General features: G+C 44.1%; 1 protein-coding gene across 1 annotated transcript in view; it reads left to right on the forward strand.

Moving 5' to 3' along the window:
* Positions 1–23,185, forward strand: part of abhd10 (abhydrolase domain containing 10, depalmitoylase) — a 36,932-nt gene extending 13,747 nt beyond the window's left edge. Inside the window, exons 2-5 of the mRNA XM_033022215.1 lie at positions 1,223–1,403; positions 6,724–6,835; positions 18,937–19,074; positions 21,421–23,185. Coding sequence (XP_032878106.1) covers positions 1,223–1,403; positions 6,724–6,835; positions 18,937–19,074; positions 21,421–21,762 — 773 coding nt within the window. The 3' untranslated portion in view covers positions 21,763–23,185. The remainder of the gene's footprint in view (positions 1–1,222; positions 1,404–6,723; positions 6,836–18,936; positions 19,075–21,420) is intronic.
* The last annotated feature ends 1,641 nt before the right edge of the window (positions 23,186–24,826 follow it).

Genomic DNA, 24,826 nt, shown 5'->3' on the forward strand with positions numbered 1-24,826 from the left:
GCCATCCACTGCCCCACATGTGTGCTTAAAGTTCCATCTTTTGTCAGCCCAGCACCATCCTCTTCCAGTCATCTGGTGTACTGGGGCAGTGCATCACATCATCTCCATTCACCCATTGAGACCTCATCTTGTGCTTCCTCTTCACCCTTGCTCTTCCCCTTCTGCCTTTCTTAAAAGGCTGCTGAAGCAAAAGGGCTACTGCAAACAGCAGTAGTTGTAGTAACATCCTTCAAACTTCCTTGCTTGCATGGTTCAGAATGATAAAAAAAAAACTGGGAGGCATTTTTTAGTGAGAAAAAAATGCAGACATGACATCATTTTATCAGGTGATCATTTGAGCTGTCGACACTCGTCACTAGTCGTTGTTGGTTTTCTATGTGGTCCTCTGAGGTGGAAGGGGGTCGTGCTCATTCATGGACCAATTTGCCAGAGACCATCCTCGAGTAAAACGTACATGGTCGAAGCCAGTCTTCAACGTAGTCGAAGGAGGTCTTCTTCATAGTCGAGGGAGGTCTTCAACATAGTCGTAGCAGGTCGTACATATAGTCGCGGAAGGTCGTAGGAGGATGTAGGTCACCGTGACCTTGATTTTTTTTTAACTCGCTTAAGGTCGGCAGAGGTCGCGGTGGAGGTTGCCCAATTGGGACAGGGGCTTTAGTTAGTGCTATGCATGTTCAAGAGTCTGATGGTTTTCAGAAGAAGCTGTTCTTGAACCTGGGCTCCTGTGAGATCAAAGCGTGGTCAGGGTGGTGTGCATTTGATATTAGCTGCCATTATGAGAGAGCGCCTCCTGTGGATCGCTTCGAAGGTGGGGAGCTCAGGACTTGTGATGTGCTGGATTCCTGGGTGTTTGAATTACTGAACCAGACCATAATGCAACCTGTCAGTGTACTCTCTACATCTGTAGAAGTTCAAAAGAGTATATGTCAACTTATAAAATCTCCTCAATCACAGCCACCATGGAGGCATTTTCATGTGTTTGGAGGAGACCGTGTTAGAAAATTGAAGCAACGTCTGAATGTTGAAAAGAGATTAGAAAACGACCTAGCCAAGCAAAAAAAAGTTGCAATGTTACCAAATTTGGATTGAAATTGGAAGAAGCACCAAAGATGAAAATATATTTATATTGATTAGATATTAATGTAGATTGGTTGCCACAAATGTGGCTGATTTGGACTCTAATTTAATGCTATTAATGTAGATTCATGGTTTGCTGTTGCAGGGTGTCGAAAGAAATCAACCCAATTCTTAAATCGTCCTGACCTTCCTAAATTAGCATACATGAGACTAAAAGGCAGAAATCCAGGAGTCCTTTACTTACCTGGTTTTGCAGCTACCATGAAGACAGATAAAGCGTTGGCAGTTGAAGATTTCTGCAAATCACTTGGCCATTCGTTTGTAAGGTATTACATGGCAAAATTATAGTGAATACGATGATCTATATATATATATATATATGTTGCACCTTTTATAAATGCAATATTTGTTGATGTTAGAGACTAATTGTCCAAATAATAATTTAATTACAATTTACTACTTGCCCAACAATATTGTTTCTCTGAACACTGGGTATTCGTTTTGCTGAACATCTTCGCTCAGTCCACCTGGGCCAACGTGATCTCCTGGTTGCCAAACACTTTAACTCCCCTTTCCCATGCTTGCCTTTCTGCCCTGGGCTTCTCTATTGTCAGAGTGAGGCCAAACGCAAATTGGAAGAACAGCACTACATATTTTGTTTGGGCAGTTTACAATTCAGCGGTACGAATATTGATTTCACAAGTTCACGTCCATAAGTTATAGGAGTAGAATTAGGCCATTTGGTCCATCGAGTCTAATCCGCTATTCAATCATGGCTGATCTCTGCCTCCTAATCCCATTTTCCTGCCTTCTCCCCATAATCCTTGACACCCTTGCGAATTTGTCTTTCTCTGCCTTAAAAATATCCATTGACTTAGCCTCCACAGCCCCATCTGTAGCAATGAGTTCCACAGATTAACCATCCTGTGACTAAAGAAGTTCTTCCTCACCTTTTCAAAAGAGCACCTTTTAATTCTGAGGCTGTGGCCTCTAGTCCTAGACTCTCCACCAGTGGAAACATCCTTCAAACATCCACTTCCATCTATGCCTTTCATTATTCTGTAAGTTTCAATGAGGTTCCCCTCAATCTTCTAAATTCCAGTTTAGAAATTTCACTAACTTCAAGTAATGCATCCCCCTCACTCCGTCCTTCCCCCACCCGAGTCATTGTGCTAGTTTCACTGGTTCTCTGGTGAGTTTCATTGTCTGTATAATTCGTTTTCACCTAGCCACCAGCTAACAACGGACCGCATCCGCGATCATCGTTACCTTTTTGCATAACTTTCATTTATTTGTTCTCTATCTTTCTATATCTCTTGTTTCCCTTTCCCCTGAATCTCGGTCTGAAGAAGGGTCTTGACCCAAAATGTCACCCATTCCTTCTCTCCAGAAATGCTGCCTGCCCCGCTGATTTACTTCAGCATTTGGTGTCTATCTTCAATGTAAACCAGCATCAACAGTTCATTCCTACACAATATTGTTTCTCCTCCATTCAAGTGGCGCACATTTTTTTTTACCAAGGAGGACAAGTTATGCTGTCTGCACCATGTACTAATGGCACTCTAAGGATACAAGATTTATTTTAACTATATATAACCACTAGACTAAGTGGGACCCGTTGGGTCCCATGTTCACATGGGAGGGCTGGTCCCCCAACGAAATATTCCACCTCTCCACCAATTCCAATATTGGTAGCCAGTGGGGGGGGGCTTTCTGGAGCGCAAGTATGGGTGCTCTGGGCCGAAGGGACGGGTTTCCAGAGGGATAGTATGGACATTGTGCGCCAAATTGATTCTTGGGCTGGCAGCTCAGTCACTCAGGCCTGGTAGGCTGGCAGCTCTGTCACTCAGGCCTGGTGGGCTGGAAGCTCAGTCACTCAGGCCTGGTAGGCTGGAAGCTCAGTCACTCAGGCCTGGTGGGCTGGCAGCTCAGTCACTCAGGGCTGATGGGCTGGCAGTTCACTCACGGCTATTCCTTGAAATACCATTTCAAGCAGAGGGCAGGCCACCAAATTCAAATGCAATTTCATACTATTTCAAACAGTGTGCAGGCCACCAAATTCAAATGCAATTTCATACCATTTCTAGCAGAGTGCAAGCCACTAAATTCAAATGCAATTTCATATCATTTGGGCTTTATACTCCTGCCCCCCCCCCCCCCACCCCCCCCCCCCCCCCCGAAGGACCTTCATAATGGTGATTGACAGGCAAGAGGACCAATCAGCTAATCTCAAGATTTTTTAAACATTCATAACTTTTTTATTTTTCATCGATCGGAAAAATCCTCAGGGCTGCCTCAGTGGAGGAGGACTGTGAGTAAGATGGCCAAACATCATAGCGATATATGGTAGCGTATTTTTTCTAAAATCAATATACAGCGCAGACAGGAAGTGGTCATGATGAGACTTTTAGTTATATAGATTTTCAAACATTTCAAGTGATGTTTGAGAACATAGTTCTCACTCTACCACATAGCACCTGCTCACCACTCCATCACCCACTCATCAAATCTCTGGACTTCGTTCCCATCGTGCCAGATCTGAGCCAAATAATGTTGTACCACAGTGTCACACGGTAACAGATAGATGCCCATCAGTGATATACAAAACAATGATATTCTTAACAGGACAAATGAAGTAATGGCATAGGTAGAAATAAATATAATAAATGTGTTATGCAGTAACAGATCTGTAACCTGCACCCACCAGTATTGTTACTGTTTTATAGTAGCAACCATCTGCTCATTATTATAATACGTCGAGAATTAAAAAAATTCTAGACTTGGTCCGTGGGTCCAGTCCATGAAATAATTTGATTCCTGATCCTTGACATTAGGTTGGCCATGGTGACACGGGCAGACAGGAGAATGAATCCATACTTGCCTTGCTTGGTCTCTCCTTTTTTAGCTTTAGAGATACAGTCCACCGAGTTCACGCTGACCAGCGATCCCCATACAATAGCACTACCCAACACACTAGGGACAAATTACAATCTTTACCGAAGCCAATTAACCTACAAGCCTGTACATCTTTGGCGTGTGGGAAAAAACCGGAGCACCTGGGGAAAAGCAACACAGTCACGGGAAGAATGTACCAACTTTAAACAGACAGCACCTGTTAGTCAGGATCGAATCCAGGTCTCTGGCTATGTAAGGCAGCAAATCTACTCATAAATCTCAAACAGACCACCTGCAATTTCCTCTTTAGCTTCCCGCAGACATATCTCGGATATGTCTGATCTGTTTAAATTGTGCGTACCACAAATGAATTAAGCAACTTTGTGATCATGCTTTGATCTTTTAACCCTTAAGGACGTTGAGCAATTTCCTTGCGTTTTTTCCCCATACCAGCCACCCTATTCTTCCTTTCAGCCATCTGCCTGAACCCGGTATTTACCTGTCCCCATCAGCAGGGCCCCCAATGCCAGACAAATTGTCCTACCTTTCCTCTTTACCACCTATTCTGCCACCCTACCACCTGTTTCTTTTGCCCCTCCGCTTGGCCCTCATTTTAACGATCCGCACTCGCATGGGACTCTCCCACTAACACATTTGACATATGTCCACTTTCCACCCCAATGGGAGATTGGTGAGGAAATCTATTCCATACTGCAAAATGTCTTGTGCCATATGTGAGATTAAAATATACTATCCTCTTTATCAATAGGATGGACAAAGTTGAAATAGGCCCTGACCTATGCTGTTCATTTCCCTTACTTCACAAGGTAGTTTCAAATGGTTTTCATTTCCAGATTTCATAACTTCACCATTTTGTGTGTCAATGAATTGCTGACTGCAGTAACAGCTAACTTGCATCACCTAACCTTGTATTGCCATACGTGAAGATATATCATAGAGTAATGCATCATTTGAATTAGGCCTACAAACTATCACATCCATGCCAACCATTAAGTACTTTCCTATGATAATTCCTTTTACCAGCATTTGATTTGTTGCCTTCTATGCTTAGGAATTCAAGTGTTTGCCCGAAAATGCCTCCACCACCCACTCAGGCAGTGCAGTCCTATTATCCTCTGGCTTTTTACCGTAAACCATTGCCCTTTCATTTTAGATGCATCTACCAAAGCAAAATGTTTCCTACTGTTCGCCCTATGCCTCTCGTAATTTTGTAAATCTCTATCAGGTATCCTCCCTGCTTCCTGTGTTCCAAGGAAAACGACCCCAGCTTAACCAGTCACTCCTCATAACTGAAATAGTCCATCCCAGGCAACATCTGGTGAATTTCCCCTGTATGTCCTCAAGACCTATAGCGTCTCTATGCATGTTGACTGGATCTGTTTCTGTTGTTAATGTTTTATAGTGTTTGTATTCATCGACTTAGCAACATAATAATTATTACTATTTTCAGTCTTCTTATCGATTGTGTAACATAAAACTGCACTTCCCACAGCCTGCTAATCTGAACAACCACACTTAACCTCGATAATGTGTTCCACTTTGAAATCAGCTTGCTGTGCATTTTCACATCCGCTTATTTCAAGTATTCTGGCCCCTTAAAAATCGAAATACGCTGAATCTACTTCATTAATTTACTTAATCTTCATGTTGCTTCTATAAAGATAAAACTTGACTTTCCCTGTAGCCTATTCTGGTTCATTTTTCAGCTTTTGAGTAATTTAATCACATCTCTGAGTATTTACTCCATGATTTGTCCAACTGGAAACGTTAAGCGACTTGATCTATAGTTTTCTGTAGCTTTGTGTGTAAAGTAAAAATGTAATTTACCATAGGAATTTAATTGCCAAATTAATCTGCGATGCTTCATACACTTGTTTAGATGTGTAGATTTGTACATAGGTACTAATACATTCCTTGAACAAAATCCCTGCTCATTAAAATCTGAAAATAATATTAAATTTTAATTAACAAAACAACCTCTTCTCATGGAAGGAGAAAAGTTTTATGTTTCTGGTTTGAGATGCATCATTTGAAAGATTGAAAAGACTAGGCTTGTATTCACTGGAGTTTAGAAGGATGAGGGGGATCTTATAGAAACATATAAAATTATAAAAGGACTGGGCGAGCTAGATGTAGGAAAAATGTTCCCAATGTTAGGCGAGTCCAGAACCAGGGGACACAGTCTTAGAATAAAGGGGAGGCCATTTAAGACCGAGGTGAGAAAAAACGTTTTCATCCAGAGAGTTGTGAATTTGTGGGATTCCCTGCCACAGAGGGCAGTGGAGGCCAAATCACTGGATGGATTTAAGAGAGAGTTAGATAGAGCTCGAGGGGCTAGTGGAATCAAGGGATATAGGGAGAAAGAGGCACGGTTGATTGATTGGGGACGATCAGCCATGATCACAATGAATGGCGGTGCTGGCTTGAAGGGACAAATGGCCTCCTCCTGCACCTATTTTCTATTTAAGAAGGGTCCCAAACCTGAAGCATTAACTGTTTCTCTTTACATTAAATAATGTCTGACCCACTGAGTGCTGCCACCATTTTCTGTTTCTATTTCAGATTTTCAGTGTGTTCTAAAGGTTTTAAGCAATTTGAAACAAATGGATGACAGAAAAATGTTTCTTGACATTACACTGCATATTTTTATGATCTTATCTGTAATTTCATCAGGACATAAAATTGTCTGTTTCAGATACATGTCTCACAATGTTTGGTTTTGCCTCTAAGGTTTGATTATTCAGGATGTGGTGCATCTGGTGGAAACTTCAGTGAGTGTACAGTAAGCAGTTGGAAGAAGGATGTTTTGGCCATATTCGATCAGCTCACAGAAGGACCACAAGTAAGATTTTATGGCCCAAGTAAATTATTAGGCTCAGATTTTCTTTTGTGTAAGTTCAGAGGTATTTATGACAAACTATTATTTACTGCAACTGTACGAGACAAATGGGAAAACAGGAAAAAAAAGTTTCCAACTCGGCATTTGAAATGTTAACTTGTAAAACTTAAAAAGGAGGCAAAACCATTTCCAGCTGAGAGAAAAGTAAAAGTGACTTAATTGACTAATTAATACATTTCTGCCATACTTCAGCATGCTGAAGTTGCCGACAGAAGTAGCTAGCCTCTGCCATACAGCTGGTGCATATTTTTGTCATTAGCATATTCCCGTATTGTACCAAACCTTTGCAAATTTGGTGCCTTTTTCACTCTCGTGCTCAGTCACTATTCTCTCCATAAGAAAAAAAATGCTTATTTTTACTTAAGTTCACTTGCATGTTCAATATTTCTATCACCTCCAGATATGACAATGCTAAACGCAAAATACTACAAATGCTGTCTCCGTGAATTCCAAACTGATTGCCAGCATCTGCAGTTCCCTCTTAAACGTTTAATCTTGAATTGTCACTCATTTTTTAATCCTACAGAAACAAATAACGGGAACGATTTATTGGAGTGGTTCATGGTATGACTAATTCATTGTAGCTGGGATAGTTATCCTTGGAGGATAAAAAGTTCTGGGGATATAGATTACGACTAGTTTACAAAGGTTAAATAAAATGAAATTGTGCTAATTATCAGATCATTCAAGGATAAGGAGCAAAGATTTCCATTTTTTTGGTGAGGGATTATTTTATTATTTGCATAACTGTAATGATCATTGTGAAAGTCACAGCCTATAGGAGTGGTGGAAACAGAATTAGTCATTTGCCTTTGAAAGGGAATTGTAAATCTTTTTCTGAGGAAATAACTTTATGGGGTTATGGCATAAGTGGAAGGGGATGAGTCTGAAGAGAGTGCTGAGGACTCTTTACCAGATTAGTTGGGTTGAATGCACTTTTCGAACGATTCTATGACTATCTTTTGCCCAAACTATTTTGTATTTCAATAGCTAAAGATCTTTTATTTTAAAAGTGCCTTTCAGTTCCCACCTCAGGTGTCACTCTTTTACTCCATCTTATCCCCCCTGGTCCAATCCCCCCCTACCTACGTCCTAGACACCTCACACGCCCTTCGTCTGTTCATTTACTTTTTTCCGAGCCCCCACTCCCTCATCTTTACTATGGATGTTCAGTCACTCTACACCTCCATCCCCCACCTGGAAGGTCTTAAAGCCCTCCGTTTCTTCCTCGACCGCAGAACCAGCCAATTTCCCTCTTCCAATTCTCTCCTCCGCCTAGCCTGGTCCTTACTCTTAACAACGTGTCCTTAGACTCCTCCCACTTCCTCCAAATCCAAGGTGTACCTTTGGGCACTCGCATAGGCCCCAGCTATGCCTGCCTCTCTATAGGGTACATCGAACAATCCCTGTTCCAGGTGTACACTGGCCCTATCCCCAAACTCTATCTCTGTTACATTGATGACCAAAGATCATAGAGCAGAGCAAGATAGACCACTTCAGCAAAATCCAAGGGACTGACGAGTAGTACGCAACGGAGCGAAACCTCCGCCATTTTGGGAAACCCGACCCGACTTCCGTTATGCCTCTCGCAGTGTAATCCAAAGCATGAGCAGAAACAGATAGATTATGCATGGAGGAAAACATTTAAAAAGAAAATTAACAAAATTATGAATTTGGTAGATGAACTATATCACACACACATACTGTTCATCCGCAACGCTGATTACACCAAGTGTGATCTTGTATGATCCGGGAGATGTTCATCCAACCCTAAACTCAAGTTGTGACTTTAAATTTGTGTTAAACCAATTTACTTTTGTAAAAATTCAATAAATGGAGACCATATTTTGAAAAATAGTTATGGTTTGTCAATTAAGACAAATCTTATTTTTTCCAAATGCAAGGTCTCGGTAATTTCCGTAATCCACATTTTAATTGTGGGGGTTGCTGGTTTTTTCCAAAATTTAAGTATTAATTTTTTTGCAGTTATTAAACTGTAATCAAGGAAGTGTCTCTGGCTTATCGTAAAGTTTGTGGTATGTTCTGATAATCCTAAGATTATTAATTTTGGATTGGGTCCAGTTGATTATCGATAACTTTAGAGATAATTTTTAAAATGTCCAACCAAAAATTTTGCATTTTTATACGTTATAAAAGTGTGAGTTAAATTGGCTTCTTGAAATTGGCATTTATCACAAAGAGGGGAAGTGCTTGGGAAAATCCTATTTAATTTTGTCTTCGAATAGTGTAATCTATGTACTATTTTAAACTGTATTAAGGAATGTTTAGTGTTTAACGAGCAATGATGTATATATTGTAAACATTCATCCCATATGTCTTTCATTATGGTTTGAGCCAATTCGTCCTCCCATGCTCGTCTATATGACTCTGATGACGGAATGTCAGCATCTAAAAGGGTATTATAAATATAAGATATTAATTTATTTGTATTAGGATGTCGATTCAGACATTGTCGATTCAGACATTCATCAAGGATTTCTGGGCCCCTAAATCTATAATCTTGTGTATCTATAATCTATGTATGAAAACTTGATTCCAAGTTTTCCAAAATTACAGAAAAACTAGCGATAATCTCTGGGCTACAGTGCATGGATTTAAATCAGAAACGGTAACTTAAAGAAGCACTTATCAATAAGTTGTCGGCTGGACTTCTAAATTGAGAAAAAAATAAGATAAAGAAAATGAACTGATATGCAAGGTGACTCGAATCGCATAATCATGGCTGCAGACTAATGGGCCCTCCCCATTAACTTATGTGCCTTAATATAATAGCATTAATGTGTGGCGCTGGCATTCTCTGCACTTGCAGGCAAAGATACTAATCGCGAAGCCGGTTCCGAAGATGGTACTAAAAATTACCCATGACTAATAATTTCCATCCTGAATTCAAATTCACTTGGACCATCTCCGACACCCCCCTAACGTTTCTTGATCTCACCGGCTCCATCACAGAAGACAGACTATCAACTGCATACCTGCCAACTAGTCCGATTTTATCATATTTGTTCCGATTTTTAAGTTAAAAACGTGTGAAAAACCGAAACAGTACGATTTTGAAATGAGGGGGGAAAAAACGGCCAATCATATAACCAGATAACAATTACAGCACGGAAACAGGCCATCTCGGCTCTTCTAGTCCGTGCCGAACACTTATTCTCCCCTAGTCCCATCTACCTGTACTCAGATCATAACCCTCCATTCCTTTCCCGTCCATTCATTTTCCCGTCCACCTCCACTGGAAGCTCATTCCACACAGCTACCACTCTCTGAGTAAAGAAGTTCCCCCTCATGTTACCCCTAAACATCTGTCCCTTAATTCTCAAGTCATGTCCTCTTGTTTGAATCTTCCCTACTCCCAATGGGAAAAGCTTATCCACGTCAACTCTGTCTATCCCTCACATCATTTTAAAGACCTCTATCAAGTCCCCCCTTAACCTTCTGCGCTCCAAAGAATAAAGACCTAACTTGTTCAACCTTTCACTGTAACTTAGTTGCTGAAACCCAGGCAACATTCTAGTAAATCTCCTCTGTACGCTCTCTATTTTGTTGACATCCTTCCTATAATTAGGCGACCAAAATTGTACACCATACTCCAGAATTGGCCTCACCAATGCCTTGTACAATTTTAACATTACATCCAAACTTCTATACTCAATGCTCTGATTTATAAAGGCCAGCACACCAAAAGCTTTCTTTACCACCCTATCTACATGAGATTCCACCTTCAGGGAACTGTGCAGTTATTCCTAGATCCCTCTGTTCAACTGCATTCCTCAATTCACTACCATTTACCATGTACGTCCTATTTTGATTTGTCCTGCCAAGATGTAGCACCTCACACTTATCAGCATTAAACTCCATCTGCCATCTTTCAGCCCACTCTTCCAAATGGCCTAAATCTCTCTGTAGTCTTTGAAAATCTACTTCATTATCCACAACACCACCTATCTTAGTATCATCTGCATACTTACTAATCCAATTTACCACACCATCATCCAGATCATTGATGTACATGACAAACAACAGTGGACCCAACACAGATCCCTGTGGCAGCCCACTAGTCACTGGCCTCCAACCTGACAAACAGCCATCCACCATTACTCTCTGGCATCCCCCATTCAGCCACTGTTGAATCCATCTTGCTACTCCACCATTAATACCCAACAATTGAACCTTCTTAACCAACCTTCCGAGGAACCTTGTCAAAGGCCTTACTGAAGTCCATATATACAACATCAACTGCTTTACCCTCATCAATTTCCCGAGTAACCTCTTCAAAAAATTCAAGAAGATTAGTCAAACATGACCTTCCAGGCACAAATCCATGTTGACTGTTCCTAATCAGACCCTGTTTATCCAGATGCTTATATATATTATCTCTAAGTATCCTTTCCATTAATTTTCCCACCACTGACGTCAAACTAACAGGTCTATAATTGCTAGGTTTACTCTTAGAACCCTTTTTAAACAATGGAACAACATGCGCAGTACGCCAATCCTCCGGCACTATTCCCGTTTCTAATGACATTTGAAATATTTCTGTCATAGCCCCTGCTATTTCTACACTAACTTCCCTCAATGTCCTAGAGAATATCCTGTCCGCTGTATAAAGATTGCATCCAATCACCGACCAGCTTCCCTATCCGATGGCATTGTGTCCAATCACATAATGGCCTCCTGGACCCCTGGCCAATACTTCCTTGTTTTTTGTGGAGGTGAATATCATGCCTGTAGGAGTTGTTTCGGCCCAGGGTACTTCTTCAATAGGAAGGAACTGCAGATGCAGTTGTCTTTGCAAAATGCCAAATGATACTGGGGGAAAAAAAAGAGAGAGAGAGAGAATTGAATGTGGTGGCCTGCACCCTGCCTGGAGTGCTGCGCAATTGAATGTGGTGGCCTGCACCCTGCCTGGTATGGAATATCAAGGAATAACCGTGAGTGAACTGCCAGCCCACCAGCCCCGAGTGACTGAGCTGCCAGCCAACCAGCCCTGAGTGACTGAACTACCAGCCCTGAATGACTGAGCTGCCAGCCCCGAGTGACTGAGCTGCCAGCTCACCAGCCCTGAGTGACTCTGCCAGCCCACCAGCCCGAAGTGACTGATCTGCCAGCTCACCAGCTCTGAGTGACTGAGCTACCAGCCCACCAGCCCTAAGTAACTGATCTGCCAGCCCACCAGCCCTGAGTGACTGATCTGCCAGCCCACCAGCCCTGAGTGATTGAGCTGCCAGCCCACCAGGCCTGAGTGACTGAGCTGCCAGACCAAGAAACCATTCGGCCCACAATGTCCATACTAGCCCTCTGGAAACCAGTCCCTTCGGCTCACTACACCCATACTAGCGCTCCAGAAAGCCCACCCCCCCTCCCCACTGGCCACCAATATTTTAATTGATGGAGACGTGGAATATTGCGTTGGGGGACAAGCCCTCCGGTGTGAACATGGGACCCACTTAGTCTTGTCTCCTTTAAATTTTGTATCTTCCAACTTAAAACTATGTCCTATAGTATTTGATTTTTCCCTGCTGTGAAAAAGATTCTGACCTTCTACCCTTTCAATGCCTCTCATAATTTTATACGCTTCTGTCGGGTTTCCCCGCAACTTCCGGCGATCCAGATAAAACAATCCAAGTCTGTCTAACCTCTCCATTTAGCAAATTGCTTTTAATCCAGGCATCATAAACCTATACACCAATTCCAAAGCCTCTACATTCTTACTGTAATGGGGCGACCAGAACTTCACACAATACTCCAAATGTGGCCTAACCAAAGTCCTCAAAAGCTGCATAATGATTTCCTGACATACCCAATGCATTGAGCAAGCATACCATATGCCTTATTTTGCCCCCCACACACGCATCTTATTTAAGAATGAGGGGTAAGCCATTTAGAACGGAAATGAAGAAACACTTTTTCTCACTGAGAGTTGTGAGTCTGTGGAATTCTCTGCCTCGGAGGGCGGTGGAGGCCGGTTCTCTGGATACTTTCAAGAGAGAGCTAGATAAGACTCTTAAAGATAGCGGAGTCAGGGGATATGGGGAGAAGGCAGGAACGTGGTACTGATTGGGGATGATCAGCCATGATCACATTGAATGGCGGTGTTGGCTCGAAGGGCCGAGTGGCCTACTCCTGCACCTATTGTCTATTGATATCGCCAAACGGAAAGCGGAGACTCTGATCCCGGCAGAGGACAACGACCAGGGACCAGCGCCCGCTGTAAACCCCCCCCCCCATCGCACCGCCAATTGCAGCCACTACCCATCTGGTCCCCCTAGCTTGCTCCTTCTCCCCTCCCCAGTGATGCCCCCCTCTCCCCCTTGCTCTTCCCCATGGCTCTTCTCCTGTCTTTTCTCCAAACTCACTCTCTTCGCCCACATACCCCTCTCCTCCCACAACTTCCACCCGCCCACACACAAGCCCCCCACAACCCCCCCCCCCCCCCCCCCCTCCCAATCTCTTCCCCTGTCACTCCCCGGGACATTCCGCCATTTCCTGCACCATCGCGCCTTTATTGAGCTGAGGATGGCCGGCAGAGGTTTCCAACCTGACTTTCGAGAGGGACCCGAAGCAGCCCACCCTCAAGCAGCAGCCCAGCCCCGAGCAGCAGCCCAGCCCCGAGCAGCAGCCCAGCCCCGAGCAGCAGCCCAGCCCCGAGCAGCAGCCCAGCCCCGAGCAGCAGCCCAGCCCCGAGCAGCAGCCCAGCCCCGAGCAGCAGCCCAGCCCCAAGCAGCAGCCCAGCATCGAAGACCCGACCCAGCCCAGCCTAGCGTGGGAGCCCAGTCCAGCGTAGGAGACCCAGCCCAGCCCAGCGTGGGAGGCCCAGCATTGGAGATCCAGCACAGTCGGAGATGTCGCCGATGTTGTCAAACGGAAAGTGGAGGCTCTGATCCCGGCGGAGGAGAGCGACCAGCGCCCGCTGTGTCCCCACAACGCACCGCCAATTGCAGCCACTACCCCTCTGGTCCCCCTAGCTGGCTCCTTCCCTGCCCCCCCTCCCCCATGGGCCCCCCCCCCCCCCCGCTCCCCCATGGCTCTTCCCTGTCTTTTCTCTGAGCTCACTCCCCCCCGCCCACACACCCCTCTCCCCCACACAAGCCCCCCATCCACACACCCCTCTCCCCCCACAACTCCCCCCCGTCCACACACCCCTCTCCCCCCACAACTCCCCCCGCCCACACACCATTCTCCCCCACACAATCCCCCCCCCACACCCCCACCCCCACTCTCCCCAACACGCCCCCCCACGCACGCCCCCCCCCGCACGCTCCCCCCACACGCCGCCGCCCACACGCCCACGCTCACACCAGAGAGTGCTCATTATCAAGTCTGTGGGCGGATAAGAAATAAGACATAAGAAATGTGCAGCATGTATAATTTGTGTGGTAACATGTATATAGTATCGACACACTAATCTACATCCTCCCTCTTAAAGAATTAAATGCAAATGCAAAACTACTGATTACTACAAAGAATTAAATGCAAATCTATACTGCTGATTATATAAAGCACACATAGTATGTGTCAATAAACTGGAGTAAGTTCAAACATAGCCTGGGTACTGTACGGTGGGCTAACGACCAGCACGCATATGGTACAGTCCTGAATCTCCTCCGTCGCCGGGGACACGATCGTTGATAAAATAGGTGTTGGAGATTGAAACGGCATCCCCGGCGTCGAAACAGGAGACTTTGGCTCAGGTGGAGGCGGCATGGCCATCGGTGGAGTAACCGGATCAGAAACAGGTTGTCGTGCTGGTGCAGTCGGGCCGATGCCCCTGGATGTGGATGGAAGTACACTTGTGTGGTCAGGATAGTACGGAAGTGGTGTTGGCTCATTCACAGGCAGGATATGTTGCCTATTACGTCTGTAGGTGCTGCCATCGGCACTGACCAAGTGTGAACGTGGCTCGAAGACAGTTCCAGAAATTACACCGAGGCGGTCGTGACCTTTGCCACCTGTCCCTCGGCTAGTGGTCTGCTCATCTTGTCATACCACCCTTTCTGAATGTCGCGCTTTTGTTGTAGTCTAGCCTGGACTTCTGATGGTGGGAACACATGCAGTACCAGTGCCTGTTTCGCCACAGCAAATGTGGCTCGGGTCTGCCTTGACATCAGACGCTGAGCGGGTGAATCCAATATCGGGTCGCGGAAGATGTTGCGCAAGTCCAGGTACACATCTGATTTTGCTCCGTAGGACCGTACCGTTAATGTATGGCACTCCTGATGGCACGTTCAGTTAGTCCATTCAACTGAGAGTACTCGGGGCTGCTGGTGATGTGACGAAAACTTCAGCGTGTCGCAAAGTCTTTGAAGTACTGGCTGGTAAATTGACTGCCATTATCAGATAGTAGTTGACATGGAGCTCTGTGGTCTGAGAAATGGCGAGCCAGCTTCTGAACTACCCCATGAGAAGTGGGGCTACAAAGAAGATCAATGTCAAACCAACCAGAACTAGGTATTCAAAGGTATTGTTTGCCACGCCACTCAAATATGTCAGTTTCCACTGGACCACGGGAGGGCAGAAACCACGTGTGAGAGAAGTGGCTGTTTTTGTTGATGTGGTGCCAAACTGTTACACACTGCACAGGATTCCACTTTCTCGTGAATGTAATCGGCCATGCCAGGCCAGAAAAACATGTCTTTTGCTCGCAGGACAGTTGCTTCGGTGCCTGGGTGTCCCGTATGGACAGCATCAAAATACTTGCTGTGTAGAGAGGCAGGAACTACAGCTTTGTGGCCTTTTACGATAATGCCATCTTGTACTACTGCTTCATCACGAATGGCAAAGAAGAACCGGACTGGAAGTGGTAGATTGTATTGCTTGTCAGGCCAACCGCATTTAATGACAGGAGAGCGATGGTAAGTTTTCGTCAGCAGCAGTGTGGGCTACCAGGACCTCCAAGCAGGACGAGGGAATAAAGGAAACAATCTTAACCACAAAATCATCATCTGGTATGGATGAACCCTTGCAGGTCTTTCAAGGAGCACGCGAGAGGGTGTCAGTCAGGTGCATGTCCTTGCCACGTTTATAGGTTAGAACAATGTCGTCCTGGAGATGCGTTTATTGGTTTGTTCAAAATGCTGATTAGTCAGATGGTCAGTTTCAATCGTGACCGTTTTCCCGAAGATAAACCTCCCCGTCCACAAACACCCCTCCTCCCCTGCCACAGATGAAGAGGAGGGGGAGGGAGTGCCGGGGATGAGGGAAAATGAGCCGCGCCTGCGCAGTTAGGGGCTATGGGTGAGTGATGGAATATTGCATTGGGCGAACGGATTGCGTTGGAACGGGTGAGTGGTGGAATATTAAGTTGGGGAATGGGTTGCGTTGATGGACCAGGCCTCCCGTGTGACTGGGACTCAATAGGTCCCACTTAGTCTAGTGAATCCATAAAATCAAGTCACTGTTAATCCCATGCACATTAATCTTCTGGCTCAGCCTGCCATGGGGGACTTTATCATATGTCTTACTAAAATGCATGTGTACAATATCCACCGCTCTGCCCTCATCGGTCACCTTTTGTCACCTCCACAAAAAACACACTGATGTTAGTAAGACATGACCTGCCGTATACAAATCCATGGTGATTGTGCCTAACTAACCCATTCTCCTCCAAGTGGGAGAAAATCCTAACCTGAAGAATCCTCTCCGATAAGATTCCCAACCACTGATGTGAGGTTCACTGGACTATAAATCCCGAGATTCTCTTTACTTCCTTTCTTAAATGAACATTAGCTATTCTCCTGGATCTTGCCGGTGGCTAGAGAAGATGCAAAGATCTTTGTCAAGGCTACTGCAATGACCTCTCTTGCCTCTCTCAATCGCCTCGGATAAATCTCAGAAGGTCATGGGGATTGATCAACCTTAATGCTGTTCAAAAGCCCCAACGCCACCTCCTCCTTACTCTCAAACTGACCTTGCATATTAATTTTCTCCACACTGATCTCGCTGTCCTCCATGCTCTTCTCCTTGGTGAAAACAGATGAAAAGTAGTAATTTAGTACCTCCAAGCACAAATTCCTACTTTCATCACAGATGAAAGTGGGAATTTGTGCTTGGAGGTACTAAATGATGAAAGTATTCATCGGGTCAGGCAGCATCTTTGGAGAAATAAGTAGTATTAAGTAGTATTAATATAACGTCAAATTGCCTTTCATCATCAGTACTGGGAATATTTGCAAATCAAACATATTTTCAATGGTGAAATGTGAAGAAATTTATGTATTTTCTCTTTCTTTTCCAGATTTTATGTATTTTATTGCATAAGAAGCAAATTATTTTTCAGTCCATGTTGTAATCTAATTAATAGTGGATTATAGTGGATTAATAGTGGAAATAATAGAAATAGTGGACGGATTGGTGATTATTTTCCAATGTTCGATCGATTCAGGATCAGTTCCTGTGGATTGCAGGATAGCTAACGTTATCCCACTTTCCAAGAAAGGAACGAGAGAGAAAACGGGGAATTACAGACCAGTTAGCCTGACTTCGGTGGTGGGAAAGATGCTGGAGTCAATTATTAAAGCGGTAATAATGGGGCATTTGGATAGCAGTAAAAGGATTAGTCCAAGTCAACATGGATTTATGAAAGGGAAATCATGCTTGACTAATCTTCTGGAATTTTTTGAGGATGTGACAAGTAAAATGGATTAAGGGGTGCCAGTGGATGCAGTGTATCTAGACTATCAGAAAGCCTTTGATAAGGTCCCACACGGGAGACTGGTGACTAAAATTAGAGCACGTGGTATTGAGGGTAGGGTGTTGATATGGATAGAAAATTGTTTGGCAGACAGGCAGCAAAGAGTAGGAGTGAACGGGTCCTTTTCAGAATGGCAGGCAGTGGCGAGTGGAGTGCCGCAAGGCTCAGTGTTGGCGCTGCAACTGTTTACCATATATATTAATGATTTGGAAGAGGGAATTAGGAGCAACACTAGCAAGTTTGCGGACGACACAAAGCCGGGTGGCAGTGTAAACTGTGAAGAGGATGTTAGGAGGTTGGAGGGTGACCTGGACAGGTTGAGTGAGTGGGCAGATGCGTGGCAGATACAGTATAATATAGATAAATGTGAGGTTACCACTTTGGTGGCAAAAACAAGGGGGCAGATTATTATCTCAATGGGGTTAGGTTAGGCAAGGGGGAGGTGCATCGAGACCTGGGCATCCTTGTACACCAGTCACTGAAAGTTGGCGTGCAGGTACAGCAGGCAGTGAAGAAAGCTAATGGAATGTTGGCCTTCATAACAAGAGGATTTCAGTATAGGAGTAAATAGGTTCTTCTGCAATTGTATAGGGCTCTGGTGAGAGCACATCTGGAGTATTGTGTCCAGTTTTGGTCTCCTAGTTTGAGGATGGACATCCTTGTGATTGAGGCAGTGCAGCGTAGGTTCACGAGATTGATCCCTGGGATGGCGGGACTGTCATAAGAGGAAAGATTGAAAAGACTAGGCTTGTATTCACTGGAGTTTAGAAGGATGAGGGGGATCTTATAGAAACATATAAAATCATAAAAGGACTGGACAAGCTGGATGCAGAAAAAATGTTCCAAATGTTGGACATCCAGAACCAGGGGCCGCAGTCTTAGAATAAAGGGGAAGTCATTTAAGACTGAGGTGAGGAAAAACTTTTTCACCCAGAGAGTTGTGAATTAGTGGAATTCACTATCACAGATTGCAGTGGAGGCCAATTCACTGGATGGATTTAAGAGAGAGTTAGATAGAGCTCTAGGGGCTAGTGAAATCAAGGGACATGGGGAGAAGGCAGGCACGGGTTATTGATAGGGGACGATCAGCCATGATCACAATGAATGGCGGTGCTGGCTCGAAGGGCCGAATGGCCTCCTCCTGCACCTATTTTCTACGTTTCTAATTGTGAACATCTGAAGAAAGGTCTCGACCCGAAACGTCTCTCATTCCTTCTCTCCAGTGATGCTCTCTGTCCCGCTGAGTTATTTCAGCTTTTTGTGTCTATCTTCGGTGTAAACCACCATCTGCAGTTCCTTCTTACACATTTATGAATATATTTTTCCTCAGATTCTGGTGGGTTCCAGTATGGGAGGATGGCTGATGATCCTTGCTGCAATAGCACGGCCAGAGAGGGTTGCTGCACTCGTTGGCATAGCTGCAGGAGCTGATTATTTGGTGACTGCTTTCGGGCAGCTTCCTTTGGAGGTAAATAAACCATCTTCTCGGTTACGATATAATTATTTTTTCCATCAGGTAACATTCTGAAAGAAGGACTGGACTGTCCTTCACAGAAGGTAGTCTTCAGTCAATATGATTCACTCTACACTTATTAATGAAATAGTTGAGGGCACTGGATGTGGCAAAGGGTATGATGAATGCTGACGTATTGCCCTTAGTTGTGTAAATTCCCTTTCCAGAATGAGAGACACTTTTAGTCAAGCAGTTATAGTAGTTACAAAACAACAAGTCTGAGGAGTGAGTTTGTCTAGTGAAAGATCTGCCCATTAATGGGACTAGCTTAGATGGGGTATCTTGATCGGCAGGGACGAGTTGGACCGATGGTACTTTAAGCTTTTCACTGTACCTCGGTGCATGTGACAATAAACTAAACTGTCTGAAGTGAATTGAAGACATTATACTGCCCCAGTTCATTAATAAGAGGTTTGTAGCCCAATATTGGACGTCAAATTGGTTAATAAAGGTTTCTTCTCCTGAAGATGTTTGTGTACCCCACGTAGTTAGATAAGTGTAGACTACGAGAGGGTCATGGCCTTTAACATCCCAAAGACGTGCAGGTTTGTAAGTTAATTGGCCTCTGTAAAAATAAATAAATGATTGCTCCAAGTGTCTAGGGAGTGGATATAAAAGTGGGATAGCATAGAACTACTGTGAATGGGTAACGGATGGTCAGCTTCGACTCAGTGGACTGAAAATTGTCTAGGAAGAAACTGCTGCTGGAGTATCTCAGCGGGTCAGGCAGCATCTCTGAAGAAAAGGAAGAGGCGACATTTCCGGTCGAGACCCTTCAGACTAAGAGTCAGGGGAGAGGGAAACAAAAAGAATGAAACAGTACAAAGAACAACTGAATGAAAGATATGAAAACAAATCAAAGCCAGCAACAATGATTAAGGAAAGGTAGAGCTGACAAAGGTGCAGTGTTGGTGTGGAAAAGGAGATGACAAGTAGATACAAACAGTGAAAACTAAGCAGGGCAATGGTGAAACTAGTAGGATAGGGATGGAGAGAGGGGGGATCCAAGGGTTACATGAAATTGTTCCCGATGTCGGGGAAGTCCAGAACAAGCGGTCACAGTTTAAGGATAAGGGGGAAATCTTTTAGGACCGAGATGAGAAAAACATTTTTCACACAGAGAGTGGTGAATCTCTGGAATTCTCTGCCACAGAAGGTAGTTGAGGCCAGTTCATTGGCTATATTTAAGAGGGAGTTAGATGTGGCCCTTGTGGCTAAAGGGATCGGGGTATGGAGAGAAGGCAGGTACAGGATACTTACTGAGTTGGATGATCAGCCATGATCATATTGAATGGCGGTGCAGGCTCGAATGGCCGAATGGCCTACTCCTGCACCTATTTTCTATGTTTCTATGAAATTAGAGAAATCTATATTCATAACGCTGGGGTGCAAGCTGCCGAAGTGAAATGTGAGGTGCTGTTCCTCCAATTTACGTTTGGCCTTAATCTTGACAACGGTGGAGGCTCAGGACAAAAAGGTCAGAATGGGAAGGGGGGTTAAAGTGTTTGGCAACCAAGAGATCAGGCAGACCCAGCGAAGGTGTTCAGTGAAACGATCACCCAATCTACACCTGGTCTCGCTGATATCGGGGTAAAGATGGGATGATGTGACTAGTGGTGGGATCTCCATTGGAGGTCGCAAAAATGTTGTTGGATTATGTGTTGTATGCAACAGATGAAAGAGAAAGACTAGGAGGGCTCTGACTCTGTTGCGACTAGGGGAAGGAGGAGCAAGGACGGAGCTGGGGGATAATGAGAGACACGAGTGAGGACCTCATCTACCGAATGAGGACATCTCGGTTGTCATGGTATGGAACACCTCATCTTGGGCGCAGATGTGGCGGAGACGGGAGAATTGGGATGAAGAGATCGAGTTTTGCAGGAGGCAGGGTGGGAAGAAGTGTAGTCTGGATAGCTGTGGGAGTCGGTCGGTTTGTAATAGACGTCAGTCGATAGTCGATCTCGTGTGAAGGGGAGGATGAGATCAAGAAAGGGGGGGAGGTGTCGGAGGTCCAAGTGAATTTGAATGCAGGATGGAAATTGGTAGTGAAGCTAATGAAGTCCATGAGTTCTGCACGGGTGCAGGAGGCAGCCCCAATGCAGTCATCAATGTAGCGGAGTTAGAGATTGGGGATAGGGCCAACGTACGCCTGGAACAGGGATTATGCGACGTACATGACAAAGAGGCAGGCATAGCTGGGGCCCTGCCTGTTTCCAAACTGTTATCTTTCAATCATTCAATCAATCTTATGTGGTAATCTATATTTGCATCACATTCTAAATTGCTTGTTGTTTCTGTTAGACAAAGAAAGAAATAGAAGAAAAGGGTGAATGGTATTTGCCGAACAAGCAAATGGAAGACGGATTTTACAAGATTCCTTACTCATTTATTAAAGATGCTCAAAATCACTGTGTACTGCACACCACCATTCCAATTACTTGTCCGTTGAGGCTCATCCATGGCATGAAGGACGAGCATATTCCCTGGCAGGTCTCGCTGAAAATAGCTGAAAATGTTCTTGGATCTGATGTTGACCTTATACTTCGCAAACAGAGCAAGCATAAAATGATTGAGAAAGATGATGTGAAATTAATCATTTACACAATTGATGATCTCATAGACAAACTTTCAACACTGGAATAATTGTAGTTAGAAAGTATATATATATATATATGTGTGTGTGGGTGTATGTGTATATTTTATATATTATATAAAGATATATACACACACAGACGCTCCCCGACTTGCATAAGATTTATGTTCCGTAAACCATATGTTAGTCAGAGTTTATGCAAGCCAGCATTATGCAAATGCTTGTTAATACGCAAAATGACACAAAGTGCTGGAGTAACTCAGCAGATCGGGCAGCATCTCTGGAGAATGTGGCTAGATGGCATTTCGGGTCCGGCGGCTTTTTCAGACTGTTATTCAGGCACTTTGTGTCATTTCACCTTAAAACTAGATGCCGATGCCGTTGTTCTGCACCAGTGACCCCTTCGTCACCGGCTGCTGCACCGTCCAGTTGACATGCTTGTTGTTGCGGCTCGCATTGCAGCTGCTAGCCGACACATTTTCCTCAGCCCACTGCTGCTGATAGGACGCGCACATTCACCTCCCTCCCCTCTCGCCATCTGCCGTTCTTCCTATCGGCGGTCACTTTGTCCGTTTCCCCTTCCGCCGCCTCCTCCCGTCGATTTGTCCACTGGGCTGCTCAACGCTCCACTACCACCTCCTCCCCCTCCTCAAGATGGAAGGTGTCGCTGACTCCGGGGAGAAGGAGGGAGAGGCAGTGGTCACAGTGACGGCTGACAGGAAGAGGAGACATCTGTTGAGAGGAGAGAGTCCTGCATTGACTGAGTGCATCCTGTTCGTGGCGGCGTCCTGAAGAAATACTGTTGGCCAGGAGATACAACGTGAGCCACAACAACAGCCGTGTCAACCCGACGGTGCGGCAGCTGGTGTAGTGGTCGCTGGTGCACTTTCTGAAAAACTTTGGCGACTCGGGCGGGGATTGCTATCCATCACGTCCCTCGTCCTCACTTGCCTACCCAGTGTCCAACCAAAGTGAGCCAGGGGACGCTTTTATATATGTGAAGCTGACGGGAAGATCTCGCCATCTCCTGTTGCATTAACACAAGTCATTCAGAAAATAGGACTACATATTGTGAATTTGTTTACATGTACTATTATGTACATGTACATAATTCGTCTATTACGTAAGTCGGGGTGTGCCTGTATATATAATTAGCAGTTCACTCAACTAATGGAAATTGTTTTTGATGTCAATTCTGTGATGTCTATAAACTGCACAGACTTATTTGGAACTGGTCCCAATAGATACCTGAAATAGAAAATATTATTTGGATAAAAAAAGATAAAAGTCAGGATGTCGTGACTGTTGATTGATGTTCTGTAAATGCAACATGGTTTGAGGTATAAGCTGTATAATGTTGTGCAATTAGTAATGTTAATAGCTCAACATACTTATTGCATCGCAAGGCTAATGAATGCATCCTGACATTTTCCCTTCACCTGGTTATTTAAATAAAATCAACTATGAAACTGATGCTACATTTTTAACTAATAATATTGGGAATACAAGCAGACTGTACTGTTGCCTGAAGTATTTACATGACATATTTCCGGAATTTGAGCCATAGCCCTCAAAGTTGCATTGTTTAGCAAATTTACGTTCTAATATGACATGTTTAAGAGCACACGTGTAAAGAGTAAAATAGTACAACTAATTCCTTTATAACTTATTTTGTAAGTCAGGGAATTCATCTTTGGGAAGCATTCCTGCTTTCACACCACCTTGGTGGTTGGTTCCTAATAAGGCACATGTTGAGGAACCATTGTTTTAATATGAAATTATTTATTTCAATTATTTGATATTGTGTGAAACAATGAAAAATTAATTATCAAAGTATCAACTTTATTCAGATTGTAAAGGGCCTGTGTCCCACTTGGGCGTTATTTGCGCATCCCGCAGGTGCCGCGCGAGGATATTGAGAATCCCAAAATCCTGGGGCGCCATGCGCTGCCACGCGTCACTGCCTAAGCCACCATGCGCGCGTAATGCACGTCACGCGCGTCGTGCGGCGTAACGCGCAAATGACGCCCAGATTTAGTTTTGTGCCAGTGTGCTGGCCACATGAACGACTATTGTTTCTTTTCACAACTGTGTCATTCTGACTAACTTGAAGAACATTAATAGCCCTCCTTGTGAACTGTGTCAGCCCTGATCGCATTAATTAATTTGCTGTCTTGCTTTATAATCTTGATATATAGTGTAATCAATGTAAATTTAATGACATTGTCAAAATGGTGTTAATTTGTTTAAATATTGATAGTTTAGATTTAATATTTAATACTACTCTAACCTTGGCAACTTTGACTTTTTGCTACACTTTCCAAATAATTAAACTGAAGAAAAGAACACAAAGGTGCCCGATGCAATTTTTTACCTTTCTTGTCACTTTGCATTGTATCATTTAAGTTTATTGGTTCATGATGAGATATATCTTTGCAAGGTCAAACTCATTATAGAATCTGACCCGCACCGCATTTTGCCAGATATAACTGCTGAATCCAGCATGGCTCCTTCAATTGCTTAGTATTATTTTTACTTTTAATCAATGTTTTGAATTTACATAGGTTGTATGTTTTTTTTTAGGTAAAAGGTTTATTCATTTTTATCAATCGATTTTATTTGTATTATTTTATTTTCAACTGTTTCTGAATGTCTGTGATCACCAGAGACACTTGAAACTGTGGAAACATCTTTGATAGCATGATTGTTAAAAGCCATCAGCGCAGTCTATGGGCACGGCTTGGTGACTTCTGCCCAGTATCGTATTAACACAAGCATTGCCTTACTTCACAGAAGGGGCACAGATAGGATGCTAGAGGTTGTTGGCTCTGACAGTAGGAGCAAGTGTGGCAGGCACGTGCCGTCAAAATGATAAAATGGTCATTACTAAATATAAATAGTAAAGGCATGGCAGAATTATGCCTATCTAAGAGATCGATCGCTTAGGTAGGCATAATTCTCCGTGCCTTTCATCCGCAGTACTTGTAACACGCGACGGTCTGTGCAGCCCACATGCCGTCGACGCTGCTTCAAGCCGTCAATGACAAGGGGAGCTGAAGGCAGCTGAAATTCTGCCTTTGCAATACTGCGCAGGCTCAGCAGCCTACTGCGCAT

The sequence above is a fragment of the Amblyraja radiata genome, chromosome 6 (assembly GCF_010909765.2).
Source record: "Amblyraja radiata isolate CabotCenter1 chromosome 6, sAmbRad1.1.pri, whole genome shotgun sequence".
Lineage (NCBI taxonomy): Eukaryota > Metazoa > Chordata > Chondrichthyes > Rajiformes > Rajidae > Amblyraja > Amblyraja radiata.